This window comes from Mustela nigripes, chromosome X (genome assembly GCF_022355385.1).
Source record: "Mustela nigripes isolate SB6536 chromosome X, MUSNIG.SB6536, whole genome shotgun sequence".
NCBI lineage: Eukaryota > Metazoa > Chordata > Mammalia > Carnivora > Mustelidae > Mustela > Mustela nigripes.
In genome coordinates this window covers 68,841,804-68,859,985 of record NC_081575.1, presented here as the reverse complement: position 1 = coordinate 68,859,985, position 18,182 = coordinate 68,841,804, and the positions used below count along the sequence as shown (strand labels likewise).

At 40.3% G+C, this 18,182-nt stretch overlaps 1 protein-coding gene across 6 annotated transcripts in view; it reads left to right on the top strand.

Annotated features, from left to right (window-relative positions):
* KIF4A (kinesin family member 4A) overlaps positions 1-18,182 on the top strand; it is a 120,507-nt gene that overhangs the window by 88,883 nt on the left and 13,442 nt on the right. For all 6 annotated transcript variants that reach the window (XM_059384690.1, XM_059384691.1, XM_059384686.1 and 3 more), the window contains 6 exons: positions 9,250-9,405; positions 9,521-9,621; positions 14,691-14,820; positions 16,203-16,373; positions 16,761-16,868; positions 17,886-17,963. In XM_059384690.1, coding sequence (XP_059240673.1) covers positions 9,250-9,405; positions 9,521-9,621; positions 14,691-14,820; positions 16,203-16,373; positions 16,761-16,868; positions 17,886-17,963 — 744 coding nt within the window. The remainder of the gene's footprint in view (positions 1-9,249; positions 9,406-9,520; positions 9,622-14,690; positions 14,821-16,202; positions 16,374-16,760; positions 16,869-17,885; positions 17,964-18,182) is intronic.

Below are 18,182 nucleotides of genomic sequence, written 5' to 3'. Positions count from 1 at the left end.
ATTTATTTGACACAGAGAGAGAGAGAGAGAGCTCACAAGGAAGGGGCACGGCAGACAGAGGGAGAGGGAGTGGGAAAAACAAGCTCCCCACTGAGCAAGGAACCCGAGAGGGGGCCCAGTACCATGACCCTGGGATCATGACCTGAGCTGAAGGCAGATACTTAACCAACTGAACCACCCAGTCTTTATAGCTTTAAAAAAAAAAAAAGATATTATTTATTTATTTGAAAGAGGATGTGAGGGGGAGGGTCAGAGGGAGAAGTAGACTCCCCATTGAGCAGGGAGCCTGATGTGGGACTCGATTCTGGGACTCCAGGATCGTTACCTGAGCTGAAGGCAGTCACGTAACCAAGTGAGCCACCCAGGTACTATGTTTAATAGCTCTTTTATAGAGGCTACATAGACAATCATATCATCTGCAAATAGAGACCATTTTATTTACTTATCAGCTTTGTATGCCTCTTTTTTTAATATGATCTTGTCTTATTGCACTTGCTAGAACCACCAGTAAAATATTTAATTGAGTAGGTGAAGAGACATCCTTGCTTTGTTTCCAATCTTAGAGAGAAAACATTTCAATCCTTCACCATTAAGTATGATACTTGATATAGGTTTTAGTGTATGTCTTTTATCAGTTTGAAGAAGTTCCTGTCTCTCCCTAGTTTGCTGTAAGTTTTTATCATGAACGGATGCTGGGGTTTTTTCCAAAGTTTTTTCTGAATCCTATTGAGATGATCTTATGGTTTGTTTTTACTCTGTTAGTATGGCAAATGACATTGATTTTTTTCAACTTTATTAAGGCATATCTGACATACTATAAGATTTACCTTTTGTAGTGTACAATTTTGAGAGTTTTGACAACACATACAGTTGTATAACCAGCATCACAAGCAAGGTGTGGGATATAGTTTTATTGTCCTCGCTAATTCCTCTATACCTATGGTTAACTCCTCCCACAACCCTAGCCATTAGCAAACACTCATTTGTATTCTGTCATGATTGTTTTCCCTTTGCATCAGTGTCATATAAATAGAAATATATTTAAAAAAATACAGCATGACTTCTTTCACTTAGCATAATGCTTCAGAGACTCGTTTATGTTGTTGCATGGATCAGTAGTTTTTGCCTTTTTTTTTCCTGAGTTGTATTCCATTGTATGGATGTCCCAAAGTTTATCTATTCACCGATTAAAGGATATCTTGGAGGTTTTTTCCCAGTTTTTGGTGATTGTGAATAAAGCTGCTATAAAACATTTCTGTGTAAACATAGGTAGACATTTCACTTGGGTAAATGCCTAGGAGTAGAATTGCTAGGTCATATGGTAAGTTTATGTTTAACTTTATAAAAAAACTGCCAAATTCGGGCGCCTGGGTGGCTCAGTGGGTTAAGCCGCTACCTTCAGCTCAGGTCATGATCTCGGGGTCCTGGGATGGAGTCCCGCATCGGGCTCTCTGCTCAGCAGGGAGCCTGCTTCCCTCTCTCTCTCTCTCTCTGCCTGTCTCTCCATCTACTTGTGATTTCTCTCTGTCAAATAAATAAATAAATAAAATCTTTAAAAAAAAAAAACTGCCAAATTGTTTATCCAGTTGTTCATTGCTGGTTTATAGAAATACAATTGGTTTTTGTATATTAATTTCCATCTTTTGGCTTTATTAGTCTAGCAACTGTTTTGTAGGTTCTTTGGGATTTTCTGCAGTCATGCCATCTGTAAATACAAATATATTTCTTCCTTTCTAATCTGTATGTCTTTTATTTCTCTTACTTGTCTATTACATCAGCTTGGACCATCAAGATAATGTTGAATAGGAGTGGTGACAGTAGACACCATTCTGTTTTTCGTGATCTTGGGCAAAGGATTTAGTCTTTCACCATGAAGTATGATATTAGCTGTAGGGTTTTCATAGATATCCATTATCAGATTGAGGAAGTCCTTTTTTTAAGATCTTATTTTACTTGAGAGAACACAAGTCAGGGGATGGGGGAGGAGCAGAGTTGCTGAGCAACACAGACCCATTGCAGGGCTTGATCCCAGGACCCCAAGACCCAAGCTGAAAGTCAGATACTTAACTATCTGAGCCACCCAGGTGCCCCACAGACTGAAGAAGTTCTTATGTATTCTTAGTTTGTTGTAAGGTTTTATTCTGAATGTTGTGATATTCAATTATGAAACCAGCCTTACGTTCCTTGGATAAACTCCACTTGGTTGTAATACATCATCCTTTTATGTATTATCAAACACAGCAGGATATAAAAACTAAAATTTTTCTAAAATAAAAATTTTATGTAAAATTTTTGCATCTCTGTTCATTTCTGTTGTTTTCTTATAATGTCTTCATCTGTTTTAGGTATCTAAGTAATGTTGGTCTCTTTGAATGAGTTGGGAAATACTCCTTCTTTTTCAATTGTCTGGAAGAGTTTGTATAGAATTAATATTGTTTCTTCTTTAAAAGTTGGGTAAAATTGGGGCGCCTGGGTGGCTCAGAGGGTTAAAGCCTCTGCCTTTGGCTCAGGTCATGATCCCAGGGTTCTGGGATCGAGCCCTGCATCGGGCTCTCTCCTTGGTGGAGAGCCTGCTTCCTCCTCTCTCTCTCTGCCTGCCTCTCTACCTACTTGTGATCTCTCTCTGTCAAATAAATAAATAAAATCTTTAAAAAAAAAAGTTGGGTAAAATTTTCCAAGTTAAATCATCTGGGCCTGAAGGGGGGTTTTTTGTTAGATTTTCTTTGGGGAGTAGGTGGAAATTAACTAAAATTCAGGGTTTGTTTTTTTTTTTTTAAATAACTGTAGGATTGCTCAGATTATGTACTTCTTCTTAAGTAAGCTTTGGTAATTTGTGTGTTTTAGTGAACTTGTCTGCTTCATCTAAGTTGTCAAAGTTATTCATACTATTCCCTTAAAATGTTCCCAAAACCCCAACTCATTAGTTTCTAATATAATCTTTATTATTTCCTTACTTCTGGTTTAGATTTAATTGGCTTATATTTTTTAGTTTCTTAAAGTAGAATCTGAGGTCATTGATTTCAATGGGTTTTTGGGGGGGCGAGGGGCAGAGGGAGTAGGAGGAAGAGAATCCCAAGCAGGCTCCATGCCCAGCACAGAGCCTGACAAGGGACTCAATCTCACAACCCTGAAATCATGACCTGAGCTGAAATCAAGAGTTGGACACTTAACCAACTGAGCCACTCAGGTGCCCCTTCTTCTTTTCTAATATAGGAATTCAGTGCCATAAATTTCCTCTTAAGTAATCCTTTAATGACATCCCACAAATTTTGATACTTATGTTTTCATTTTCATTCAATTCAAAATATATTCTAATTTCCCTATTGATTTCTTCTTTGACCCATGGGTTATTTACAAGTGGGTTATTTAGTTTCCAAATATTGGAGCATTTTTATAGATATCTTTGTGTTATGATTTCTAGGGCGCCTGGGTGGCTCAGTGGGTTAAGCCGCTGCCTTTGGCTCAGGTCATGATCTCAGGGTCCTGAGATCGAGTCCCGCATTGGGCTCTCTGCTCTCTCTCTCTGCCTGTCTCTCTGCCTACTTATGATCTCTCTCTCTGTCAAATAAATAAAATCTTTAAAAAAAAAACCTAGTTGATTTCTAATTTAATTTTATTGTGGTTAGAGAACATTGTGTGACTTGAATCCTTTCAAATTTAATGAGGCTTAGAATATGGTCAGTCTTGGCAAATATTCTATATGTACTTGAGAAGAATATGTATTCTTCTCTTGTTAGAGAAAGTGTTCTATAAATGTCAGTCTTTTCTATTTGATTGTGCTGTTCATTTCTACTGTATCCTTGCTGATTCTCTGCCTACTTATTCTATCATTTATTGAGATATGGGTATTCAAATCTCCAACTGAAATTATGGATTTGTCTTTTTCTCCTTGTAGTTCTATTTTTGCTTCATGTATTTTGAAGCTTTGTTATTAGTGATGTAAATAATTGGGATTAATTGAGCTTTTCATTATCACGAAATGACCTTTTTTATTCCTGGTAAAATTCTTTGTCCTGAAATCTACTTTTTCTGCTAATAATATAGTCCCTCCAGCTTTTTTTTTAAACTAATGCTAGAAATGTGTGTGTATATATATATGTATAATACACACACACACACACACATATACATACATACCTCTCCTGATCCCCCTGCTTGTGAGAGAGAGGGAGAAGCAGAATCCCCACTGAGCAGAGAGCCCAGTGCATGGATCAATCCCAGGACCCTGAGTTCATGACCTGAGCCGAAGGCAGACACAACCCACTGACCCACCCAGGTGCCCCAAAAGATTATTTATTTATTTGAGAGATAGGGAGTCTGCACATGAGAGAGAGGGAGAGTGCGTGCGTGCTCATGAGGGGAGGGGCAGAGGAGAGGGAGAAGCAGACTCCCCACTGAGCAGGGTGTCCAATCTTGGGCTTCATCCCAGTACCCTGGGATCATGACCTGAGCTGAAGGCAGACACTTAACCAACTGAGCCACCCAGGAGCCCCTAGAATGGTATGTATTTCTTAATCCCTTTTGTTTTAAGCTATTTGTGCCTTTGTTTTTATAGTGTATTTCCAGGGTATTTGCTGGCTCAGTCAACAGAGCATGCAACTCTTTTTTTTTTTCTTTTTAAAGATTCTCGTTTATCTATTTATTTGAGAGAGAGCACAAGTGAGAAGGAGGGGCAGAGGGAGAAAGGGATTCCCCACTGAGCAGGGAGCCCTATCCAGGGCTCAGTTTCAGGACCCCGAGATCATGACTCCTGAGCCAAAGGGAGATGCTCAGCCGACTGAGCCACCCAGGTGTCCTGAAGAGCATGCAACTCTTAATTTCAGGGTCATGAGTTTGAGCCCCATATTGAGTGTAGAGATTATTTAACTTACATAAATTAACTTTAAAAAAAATAAAGTTTGTTTCTTGTAGGCAGTATATAGTTGGGTCTACATTTTATAATCTAATCTGACAATCTGCATTTTAATTGGGGTGTTTAGATCATTTGCTTTTAATATAATTATTGATATGGGTAGGCTTGTCTCTATTATCTTGCTATTTTCTATTTGTCCCATCTCTTCATCATTCCCTTTATTTTGTTTGTTTTCTGGCTTCTTTTGGATCAACTGAGTATTTTTATTATTTCATATTATCTCCTTTGTTGGCTCATGTATGGTTTTGATGCTTAAATTAGAAATATAAACATTAAGGATTAAGTTCCTTTGAATACTTGACTCCTTTACCATTATGAAATAATCTTTTTTATCCTCAGTAATATTCTTTGATTTGAATTTTACATTATCTGACATTAATATATCCACTCACTCCACCCTTCTTTTTGTTTGTTTGTTTTTGTTTTTTAATTAATTTATTTATTTTCAGAAAAACAGTATTCATTATTTTTTCACCACACCCAGTGCTCCATGCAATACGTGCCCTCTATAATACCCACCACCAGGTACCCCAACCTCCCACCCCCTCGCCACTTCAAACATCTCAGATTGTTTTTCAGAGTCCATAGTCTCTCATGATTCACCTCCTTTTCCAATTTACCCCAACTCCCTTCTCCTCTCTAACACCCCTTGTCCTCCATGCTATTTGTTATGCTCCACAAATAAGTGAAACCATATGATAATTGACTCTCTCTGCTTGACTTATTTCACTCAGCATAATCTCTTCCAGTCCCGTCCATGTTGGTACAAAAGCTGGGTATTCGTCCTTTCTGATGGAGGCATAATACTCCATAGTGTATATGGACCACATCTTCCTTATCCATTCGTCTGTTGAAGGGCATCTTGGTTCTTTCCATAGTTTGGTGACCGTGGCCATTGCTGCTATAAACATTGGGGTACGGATGGCCCTTCTTTTCACTACATCTGTATCTTTGGGGTAAATACCCAGGAGTGCAATGGCAGGGTCATAGGGAAGTTCTATTTTTAATTTCTTGAGGAATCTCCACACTGTTCTCCAAAGAGGCTGCACCAACTTGCATTCCCACCAACAGTGTAAGAGGGTTCCCCTTTCTCCACATCCTCTCCAGCACATGTTGTTTACTGTTTTGTTAATTTTGGCCATTCTAACTGGTGTAAGGTGATATCTCAATGTGGTTTTAATTTGAATCTCCCTGAGGGCTAGCGATGATGAACATTTTTTCATGTGTCTGATAGCCATTTGTATGTCTTGATTGGAGAAGTGTCTGTTCATATCTTCTTCCCATTTTTTGATATGTTTGCCTGTTTCGTGTGTGTTGAGTTTGAGGAGTTCATTACAGATCCTGGATATCAACCTTTTGTCTGTACTGTCATTTGCAAATATCTTCTCCCATTCCGTGGGTTGCCTCTTTGTTTTTTTGACTGTTTCCTTTGCTGTACAGAAGCTTTTGATTTTGATGAAGTCCCAAAAGTTTATTTTCACTTTTGTTTCCTTTGCCTTTGGAGACATATCTTGAAAGAAGTTGTTGTGGCTGATATCAAAGTCAAACTCTCTCTCTTCGCAGATGACATGATTCTTTATATGGAAAACCCAAAAGACTCCACCCCCAAACTACTAGAACTCATACAGCAATTCAGCAACGTGGCAGGATACAGAGTCAATGTGCAGAAATCAGTGGCTTTCTTATACACTAACAATGAAAATACAGAAAGGGAAATTAGAGAATTGATTCCATTTACTATAGCACCAAGAACCATAAGATACCTGGGAATAAACCTAACCAAAGAGGTAAAGGATCTGTACTCGAGGAATTACAGAACACTCATGAAAGAAATTGAAGAAGACACAAAAAGATGGAAAACCATTCCATGCTCTTGGATCGGAAGAATAAACATTGTTAAAATGTCTATACTGCCTAGAGCAATCTATACTTTTAATGCCATTCCGATCAAAATTCCACCGGTATTCTTCAAAGAGCTGGAGCAAATAACCCAAAAATTTGTATGGAATCAGAAGAGACCCCGAATTGCTAAGGAAATGTTGAAAAACAAAAATAAAGCTGGGAGCATCACGTTACCTGATTTCAAGCTTTACTACAAAGCTGTGATCACCAAGACAGCATGGTACTGGCATAAAAACAGACACATAGACCAGTGGAACAGAGTAGAGAGCCCAGAAATGGACCCTCAACTCTATGGGCAAATAATCTTCGACAAAACAGGAAAAAATATACAGTGGAAAAAAGTCAGTCTCTTCAATAAATGGTGCTGGGAAAACTGGACAGCTATATGTAGAAGAATGAAACTCGACCATTCTCTTACACCGTACACAAAGATCAACTCAAAATGGATAAAAGACCTCAACGTGAGACAGGAATCCATCAGACTCCTAGAGGAGAACATAGGCAGTAATCTCTTAGATATCATCCACTCTTTTTATTACTTTTAAGCATGGTATGCCTCCATCAAAAGTGAAAATGTTCTCAGAGATGGTTACTTTTCTAAACTAAATTTAGTTTTGTTTGCTTAAAAAATTTCATTCATCGACTTTAAAGATTAAGAATGCATATCTAATTATGTCTCCTAAGGCAAGAGAAACAAAAGCATAAATTGGTAGGTAGGTAGTACATCAAAATAAAAAGCTTTAGCACAGTGAAGGAAACCATCAACAAAGCAAGAAGGCAACCTACTGAATGGGAAAAGATATTTGCAAATGATATATGCAATGAAGGGTTATTATCCAAGATATATAAAGAACTTGTAGAGCTCAACAACAGAAAAGCAATCAAATTTAAAAATGGGCAGAGGACCTAAACAGACATTTTACCAAAGAAGACATACAAATGGCCAACAGACACATGAAAAATTGCTTAACATCACTACTCACCAGGGAAATGCAGATCAAACCACAATGAGATATCACCTTATACCTGTCAAAATGGCTAAAAACAGAAAGACAAAAATAACAAGTGTGGGCAAGGATGTGAAGAAAAAGAAACCCTCATGTCTTGTTGGTAGGAATGTAAATTGTTATATCCACTGTGGAAAACAGTATGGGGGCTCCTCAAAAAAATAAAACTATAAATACCATATATCCAGTAATTCTGCTACTGGGTATTTATCCAAAGAAAACAAAAACACTAATTTGAAGATATTTGCACCCCATGTGTATTACAGCATTATTTACAGTAGCCAAGATAAGGAAGCAACCTAAGTGTCCATGGGTAGATGAATGGGTAAAGAAGATGTGATACACACACACACACACACATACACACACACACATACACACACACACACACCCCACAGTGGAATGTTACACAGCCATAAAAAAAGGATGAGATCTTGCCATTTGTGACAACATGGATGGACTTAATACCTCTAGGGTATTATGCTAAGTGAAATAAATCAGACTGAGAATGCCAAATAGCATATGATTTCACTCATATGTGGAATCTAAAAAATGAATGAACAAACAAAAAGCAGTCAGACTTATAAATACAGAGAACAAACTAATGGTTGCCAGGGGGAAAGGAGGAGTAGAGGCATAGAAAAATGGGTGGAGGGGAGTGGGAGGTACAGGCTTCTAGTTATGGAATGAAGTCAGAGAAATAAAAAGAATAGCATCAATATAGTCAATGATATTGTAATAGTGTTGTATGGTGACAGATGGTAGCTACACTTGTGGTGAACAAAGCATAACATACAGAGATGTTGAATCACTATGTTGTACCCAGAACACTTGTGTAACATTATGTGTCAACTATACTCAAGTAAAAAAAAGTTTAAAAAGAATGGGTATCTGTGTAGTAAATAGAACAGATAATCAAAATGTATTTCAGGGGCACCTAGGTGGCTCAGTGGGTTGAGCCTCCGCCTTTGGCTCGGGTTGTGATCTCAGGGTCCTGGGATTGAGCCCTGCATCGGGCTCTCTGCTCAGCAGGGAGCCTGCTTCCCCTCTCTCTCTGCCTGTCTCTCTGCCTACTTGTGATCTCTCTGTCAAATAAATAAATAAAATCTTTTAAAAAATTTAAAAATGTATTTCAATTCCTTATCATGACTAGTTAAGGACAAGTTAAGGAGAAAATGGAGAAGGCAAAGATAGTCTTTAGAAATGCTAGGATATGTAGAGAAAGATTTTCTGCAGAAAGTCTCTTTTTTATGACCTTTTGGGATATTGCTGTTAAAAGCTCTTGGAGAGCTAAGTGTAGGCATGAATGGAAATCTCACTTCTACTTATGTGGGCTCTGTTCTGAGTGAAATTAAGCCTGGAGCTGAATCTAGCCCATGGGCCAGAGATCCCTTATCCCTAACCCAACATCACCAATCTCTCTTCTAGAATTGGCTTGCAAATGAAATTGAGGTTATGGTCAGTACTGAGGAAGCCAAACGCCATCTGAATGACCTTCTTGAAGATAGGAAGATCCTGGCTCAGGATGTGGCTCAACTCAAAGAAAAAAAGGAATCTGGGGAGAATCCACCTCCTAAACTCCGGGTGAGTGCCCTTTTGGAAGGAGATACATTACCAATAACCAGACTCGGCCCTCCCCAGGAAGGGGAGAATGGCTTTCCTTTGAGCACCTCACCCTCATTCCCACTGTTCTTTACAGAGGCGCACATTCTCACTTGCTGAACTACGTGGTCAAGTTTCTGAGTCAGAGGATTCCATTACAAAGCAGATAGAAAGCCTGGAAACTGAAATGGAGCTCAGGTAATGTGACTGTCTCTAAAGCATTGTAATTTATAAAAATTTAGGCCTGGAATCAAAATAGAACCTATCAATCCAGTGATTCAAATGCTTGTTTTTCAAAGGCTTTGTGATGATAGGGAAGTGAGAAAACGTAGCAATTTTTTTTGAACCATACAGTTCACTAGACACATTAGATACATTTTCTAATTCAACCCCTCCCTGTGAAGTAGTATTATACCTTATGATGTAAGTATCATTCTTTTTTTTAAGATTTTCTTTCTTTATTTGAGAGAGAGAGAGCACGTGAGTGGGGCTTGGAAGGGAGGGGGAGAAGCAGGCTCTCCGCTTAGCGGAGACTGGTGCGGGACTCGATCCCAGGACCCAGAGATCATGACCTGAGCCAAAGGCAGCTGCTCAACTGACTGAGCCACCCAGGCATCCCCTAAGTATCATTCTTCTGACTTGAAAGTTCTAAACAGAAGTTCAGAAATTTTTTTTTTTTTTTCTAAATTTTTCTTAATTTTTATTTTTTGAGAGAGCATGCAGGGGACTGGGGCAGTAGGAGATGGAGAGAGAGAATCCCAAGCAGACTCCCTGCTGAGCATAGCTCAATGCAGGGCTCAATCTCATGACCCTGAGATCATGACCTGAGCCAAAATCAAGGACGCCCAACTGACTGAGCTACCCAGGCACTCCAGAAGTTCAGAAATCTTAAGAAACGTGCTCAAGGTTATACAGAGCTGGGATTCAAAGCCTGGTCTGTCTAATTCCAAAACCCATGCTCTTTGTGTTGCACCACATGTTAGTATCTCTGAAATGTAGAACTGGCTAAAAACAAAACTTTAGAGAAAATCAAGAACCGATGCCAGAAGAGCACCAGTACAGAAGGAAGTGAACTTTAGGGTTCATCAGCAAAGCAGATATAATTGGAAGTAACAGTGTCCATGAGCATTAGATAAGTAAGGAAAGCACATAACCCAGTACTTGACATATCAAAAGTGCTCAGTGAACATTCTCTCTTTCTCCTTTTCTGGCTCTAAGACCAGAAATTATGGTGCTCTCATCACTATTACTGTCTTTTAAGTATCAAGGACATCTAGAAGGAATCGAACTTTCACAGAGGTTTTCTAGTGTTTAAGGATAATAGAACTATATCGCCCAGGAGACCTTAAAGATCATTTCAATTCATTTCTAGCAACATGTACTAGCTGTTTATCTTTGGCTATGTCTATAAATCACCCAACATCTGAGTTTCTGCTTTGTGCCACACTGGATGCGCCCAGTTGGGATACAGAGAAAGTAGATGGCATCACCCCAGCTTTCAAGTGGAAATAATATAATGACACAGTGGCATGTTGGAATCATTTGTTAAAATTGCAGGAATGTTGTAAACCCTTGAGAGCTTAGCACATTGATACCAGAGAAACTAGCAAAGGCTAAAAATTGGGTCTGGTTTTTTTTAAGTGCTGGTTGTGAAACTTTCACCTGCACACCACTGGGCGTAATTAAATGATTAATTAATTCACCTGTTAGGCAGGTGCCAACCAGAGAGCAATTAAACAGAGGTGAGTTTAGTCATGGCAATTTCCCTAAAGCTGATGAGACATAAACTAAATTTAAAAAAAATATATCTAAGGAACATTAATTATCAGAGGAGATAGGAAGGGCCATGACAGTCCTGAAGTGTGCTAGCCCACCTCTTTCAAGACGCCTTCCCTAACACTTCATCCCCCACTAATCCTCCTCTCTAAACCACTTCAGAACTTACAGTAGCCAATCATATATGTGGTACAGTGGGTGTATGTTCTCTTTGTATTTATTAATTTTTTACATTTATTAGTCTTGTCAATATAAGCTTATTGAAGGAAAGGACTATAAGACCAGAGTTCTTGAGGCATGGTTTGCAACCCCTAGGGGTCTCTGAGCAATCAAAACAATTTTCATAATAATATTAAGATGTCATTTGCCATTTTTACTCCATTGACACCACGATGGTGCAAAGCAACAGTGCTCATACCATAGCTTGAATGAAGGCAGTGGATATTAGTCTGAACTAGGGGTCACTGTATACTTCACCACCACATGCTCTGAGTTGTTTTTTAAAATCAGTTTTACGGGGCGCCTGGGTGGCTCAGTGGGTTAAGCCACTGCCTTCAGCTCAGGTCATGATATCAGGGTCTTGGGATCAAGTCCTGCATCGGGCTCTCTGCTCAGCAGTGAGCCTGCTTCCCTCTCACTCTCTCTGTCTGCCTCTCTGCCTACTTGTGATCTCTGTCAAATAAATAAATAAAATCTTTTAAAAAATTTAAAAAATAAAATCAGTTTTACTTAAGAATGGCTTTGATGGGGTGCTTGGCTGGCTCAGTTGGTAGAACATGCAACTCTTGATTTCAGGGTCTTGAATTCAAGCCCCACGCTGGGCATAGCACCTACTTTAAAAAAAAAAAAAAAAGAATAGCTTTGATAAAGCAGTACAAATTATTAATTTTATTAAAAAATTTCAACCCTTGAGTTCAAATTTATTTAGTATTCTGTGTGATGGAAAAGGAAGAACACGCAGACCACTTGTGCTGTTTTGCTGAAGTCTCAGACTTGTGTAGAGGAAAAGCACTTGTGCAGTTGTTGGAGGTGTGAGCTCAATAGGCCTCTTTTCCCCATGGAACATCCGTTGTATTCAAAAGAAGCACTGATGAACTATGGGTATTCAGGCTTGAGTACTTGGCAGGCATTTTCTCAAAAGTGAACAGAGTGAGCTTGTCACTTCAAGAAAAACTACTGGCAGTGTTTGTTACCAAAGATAGAATTGAGTTTTCAAGCAAAACTTAGAATTCTGGAAAACTTTTATTTGCCCCCAAGAGCTTGACAGTTTTTCTTAACTTTTCTGAGGAGACCAGTGGTGATTACTAAGAGTAGTTTATTTATTTATTTTTTACATTATATAATGAAACGTGTTAACATCTGGACACTTTACAACATTCAGCATTGTCCAGATGATATGTTACAGAATCATGTGTGGGTAAATCCATTCAGATTGCAAGATAGACCAATGAATTTTAATATAAGAAAGCAAGAAAAGTTTACTTAGCAATGGTTTCAGAGTCCACGTTTCAGCTAAGTTTTTTAAAGATTTTACTTATTTACTTGACAGACAGAGATCACAAGTAGGCAGAGAGAGAGGAGGGGAAGCAGGCTCCCTGCAGAGCAGAGAGCCTGACTCGGGGCTCAATCCCAGGACCCTAGGATCATGACCTGAGCTGAATGCAGAGGCTTCAACCCACTGAGCCACCCAGGTACCCCACATTTCAGCTAATTTTTAAGGAACTACCACTTGGTTTTTAGTGTGGTCTCAAGAATATCCAGTTATCTAAATAGGCTATTAAAATGCCCCTCCTTCAAAAATAAAATAAAATGCTCCTCCTTGCTGCAAGTACATATCCATATCACAAAAGACTGATTGCAGAGGGAGATGTGAGAATCCAGTTGTCTTCTACTAAGTCAGATACTACAGAGATTTGTAAAAATGTAAGAGTCCCACTCTTCTTGCTAAATGATTTTGTTGTTTTAAAAAATGTATTTTTCAGGGGCGCCTGGGTGGCTCAGTGGGTTAAAGCCTCTGCCTTCGGCTCAGGTCACGATCCCAGAGTCCTGGGATCGAGCCCCACGTCGGGCTCTCTGCTCAGCAGGGAGCCTGCTTCTCTCTCTCTCTCTCTCTCTGCCTGCCTCTCTGCCTACTTGTGATCTCTGTCTGTCAAATAAATAAATAAAATCTTTAAAAAATGTATTTTTCATAAACTACATTGTAATGGATTATTATTTTAAGGGAATTAATGAATGTTTCATTTTTTCTCAGTTTTACTTTCAGTATTGTAAATATCTTTAGGTACAATGTATATGAACACAGTTTCTCAGAGGTCCTCAATAATTTTTAAGAGTGTAGAGGGGTCCTGAGACTCTAAGATTTGAGAACTGCTGTCTTAGATTATTTTGGTCCCCTTCTTCTTCTTTTTTTTAAAGATTTTATTTATTTATTTGAGAGACAGAGATCACAAGTGGGCAGAGAGGGAGGAGCGGAAGCAGGCTCCTTGCTGAGCAGAGAGCCCTGTGTGGGGCTCGATCCCAGGACCCTGAGACCATGACCTGGGCTAAAGGCAGAAGCTTTAACCCACCGAGCCATCTTCTTTATAGTACTTTATGTAGCAGTCCATTTCTCATGTGCTGCTATACTACCTCTCACTGCACACATTGCAAATTTGTGAAGGAAGCTGTTAATGAAACTGAAATACTGTGTAAACCCTGGTCTCAGGTCAGACTTGATCAGAAAGCATGTGTAAGCTATAAGCAGGGTCAGGGTATCTCATCTTCTTAGAAATCTCTCTGTCCTGTGGCAGGCAATTCAAGATAACCTCTCACAGTCCGAGCCATAGGTCCCAATTTGGTATTTGGTTCCAGCAAAGAACATCTACCTGTTTGTCCTTTCTTAATTTTTTTTAAGATTTCAGTTTATTCATTTGAGAGAGAGAGAGAGAGAGAAAGCACAAGCAGCGGGGAGGGACAGAGGGAGAGGCAGACTCCCCACAGAGCAGGGAGCCCAACACAGGGCTCAATCCCAAGACCCCGAGATCATGACCTGAGCTGAAGGCAGCCGCTTAACTGACTGAGCCACCCAGGCACCCTACTGCTTGTACATTTGAGAAGTTTTTTTTTTCCTTCAGGTCTCCAACCTACTCTTCTCCTTGCACAATTGAACCACTATATCATACTCTGAACTTAAATGGCCTCAAGACAAAGTCACATTGCAGTCAGCACACTGCAACAGAAACCCTACTAAAACAAATCTTTCCAAGTCCCACTATATGACCCATTTATTTCAACCAGTGTTTAATAAAATAAAACCACTGGATAGTCTCTCAGATTCCTTTTGCATCAGGATTTGAGATACTGTATAAAATCCTAACCAGATGACTCAGTCGTTATTTAAATGCTGTTTCACTGATACCTCCATCCATAAACCTATTGGAAGAGCCCCACAGAGCTCTCCTCCTTGGTTCTGAGGATGCAAGCAACAAGTCTCACTGTGTCTTTCCTTGAAGGAGTGCTCAGATTGCTGACCTACAGCAGAAGCTGCTGGATGCAGAAAGTGAAGACAGGCCAAAACACCGCTGGGAGAATATTGCTACCATCCTGGAAGCCAAGTGTGCCCTGAAGTATTTAATTGGAGAGGTAAGCATCACTCTTCCTACCAGCAATTAGGGGTCTGGCTGGGTAGGTTGCAATGTTAGCCAGGAATATTGTTGTAATGTCATTGCCACTTTTCATGGTAGAAGCTGCAGTGACATTAGTATTAGAGAAATAGTCTTATGGGTAAAGGCTGGTGTGAGCAAGTACAGGCCAGTCACGTAGAAAAATATATGACTTGCAAGTTGATACCTGTCATGCCTGACATACAGCAAGTACTTGCTAAATGTCTGCTATTAGTACTGGGAAAATAATCAGGATGCCAGAGTAGGCCACTGGTTAAACATAAACTATTATACTACACTACTTTTAAAACACCTATGAAACATGTATTTGAAATTTTAAGGCACAATCTAGAAGAAAGGAAACCTAATCGTCTCTTGACCTACACTCATCTTAAGGAAAGTGCATCCTCACTGAGTTTAAAATAATACTTCATCTTACATGGTCACAAGCGGAACTGAAGTCGATGGCCTCTGGTGACTGAGGCATCATCCCTTCGAGACAAGCATAACAAGCATAACTCTCAACTCTGGAAGTTTTGAGCGATGTTATCCTTTATACATTTTTGGATCGGGTTAGCAGATTCGTCCTACCGAATAGGAAATCCTGATTAGTCTGGTGAACACTGGTAATCATGTTCCCCATACAGGCTAGTAGGGACTATAAAACCAGGCCAGCAGAGGATATCAAATCTAGCCCGAAGAGCCAGATCTACAGCCCCAGCTAATGTGTCTGCTAGTTCCAACAGGCAAACACAGATGTTCTGACATGGGGCATAATTGGTCATAAGGGTGTGTCCTATGGATTCCTCTACAGAAGGAAGGAAGAAAGTCTTAAAATATCAGAATTTGGACTTGTCAGCTACTATTTGTGTCCTGTTTAGTCTTGCCTGGAGACAGAGCAAGAGATCAAATGGCCTCAGTTGTGGCTCCTAGATTGCAGAGATCGATCTCAACAGAAATATGGACTCTTCTTGGCCTGGGTGGCGTTGCTCCTATTCACTGGTAGAATCCATGTGACACAGAAAAAGAAGAATGGACTCTGGACCTGGAAGAACTTTTCTCAGTCCATTTCAGGAAAGCTGACATTTTCCTGCCTAATGAATGGCGAAAGGTGGCCATTCTCCAACTAAACTGATCTTCTTTTAAACATTTTTTTTTTAAGATTTTATTTATTTGACAGACAGAGATCACAAGTAGGCAGACAGGCAGGAAGGGGGGGCGGGAAGCAGGCTCCCCGCTGAGCAGAGAGCCCGATGCAGGGCTTGATCCCAGGACCCTGGGATCATGACCTGAGCCGAAGGCAGAGGCTTTAACCCACTGAGCCACCCAGGCACCCCTAAACTGATCTTTTATCCCTTCCAGCTGGTGTCCTCCAAAATACAGGTCAGCAAGCTTGAAAGCAGCCTGAAACAGAACAAGGCCAGCTGTGCTGACATGCAGAAGATGCTGTTTGAGGAAAGAAATCATTTTGCTGAAATTGAGACAGAGTTACAGGCAGAGCTGGTCAAGGTAGAACAGCAACACCAAGAGAAGGTAAGCTCTGGCAAGCCCAGAAGCCATACTGAGAAACAGAGGGTCATGGCTTTTTGTTGTTAGTTTTGAAAAGCGGGGTGGGGGGGGTGGGGGGGGTGGATATTCAGTTTCCTTCAAAAGCCCATGTGTCGTCTTCAAATTTTTCAAGCGAGGAACCCGAAAGAGAGAAATGACTTAATGAAATTGACATACACAGTGACTCTTAGCCTCCAACTTTGAAATCAAGATGAACCTTGTGGCTGTGCTTACGACTTCAAGCCATGAGAAGGAACAACGATAGGTACCTCTAAACCAGAGGATTCATCTGGGTCAATGCTTGGACTAAGCCAAAATTCCTTTTTCCTCTCATTCCTTTGGTCCCATTGGGCAGTGTCTTTCTTTCTCTAGGTGCTGTACCTTCTCAGTCAGCTGCAGCAAAGCCAAATGGCCGAGAAGCAGCTGGAGGAGTCAGTGAGTGAGAAGGAGCAACAGCTGCTGAGCACACTGAAGTGTCAGGTATAGTAATGGGGTGAGGGTCTCCAGAGGTGGGATCCACAGGCCTGACTGCAAAGCACATCTAGTTTACACCATTGTACTTACAGTGGATAATACAATATACTGAAAAACACATTTATAATAGTAACTGCTGTGACCTTTGGGCCCTATCTGATCAATTTAGAGGTATTTAGAATGTACCATACATAGAATAACCTCCTTTTTGGTATGGAAATGTCATTATGTACTCCACGCCAGACTTTGAGGCCTCTTGGTTCCTTGCCTCAGCCCTGAGCTCCAAAAGGTTGAGAAAGTTCAGTCATCTCATAGAATCCAAGGGGCATTCAGCTTTCTCTTTCTGGGCCTGTTCTGAGCTGAGACCTGACATGTTTGTAAAGTGCCTGGGGTCTGAATATCTCCCAGAGCCTGGGAACACCACACCCCTTAGCAGCGTGTTGGAACACTATTTTGTCCAACTTAAAATCCTTTTTTTCTGAAGCACCAGTCTCTAGGGTTTCCTTGGCACCTCCCATCAAAGACCTAACCAAACTAGTTAAAGTTGTATGCACAAATTGTGAATCTGGTTGTCTTAAGTGCCAGGAAGTTTAATCTGGGTTATTATAGTAGCAAATAAACTGCCTAGTCTATGTTTAGAAGAGTAAACAAAAGCATCTGTGGACACGAAAGAAACAAAGCTTACTGTCCATGTGGGTCTCTTAATCAGCATCCTGATGTGAATGAATAAGAGACGTAAGTCTCAAGAATAGAAGAGAATAAGGAGAGCATTTAGGGCAGAGCACATGGTTCCTGAGAGCACGGTCAGGACTGCCTGGGAGCATTGGAATAGAAGTGGCATTCAGGACACTGAGGCACTGGTGGGAATAAGGCATTTTTCTGGGTGCCCAGTCCTGCTGCTGTGCAAAAACCATCTGCTGCCAGCAACTTGGCAGCAGTGTGTTTTCATAGATGTGAGTTGTTTGGTAACCCACATGTAGTGCCGAAAATAACCCCACCTATCACTGCACTATCTGGAAATAGGATGAAGAGCTTGAGAAGATGCGAGAAGTATGCGAGCAAAATCAGCAGCTTCTCCGAGAGAATGAAATCATCAAGCAGGTAATACTGCCTCCCACCCACTTTTAATAAGCCCTGGGAGCCCCTGTTGTAATTGAGGTCAGCTCTTGGGAACAGCCCCAAGTGTGATGAGCTGGCTCCATTTTGGACGTCCCTATCGGCTTTCCAGATGATAGGGTCACATGCATTTCAAAACGGTAGGAACACACGTTTTTTAATCTGCTCTTCTCGGAATCTAATCCTGATCTCCTAAAGTGAGAG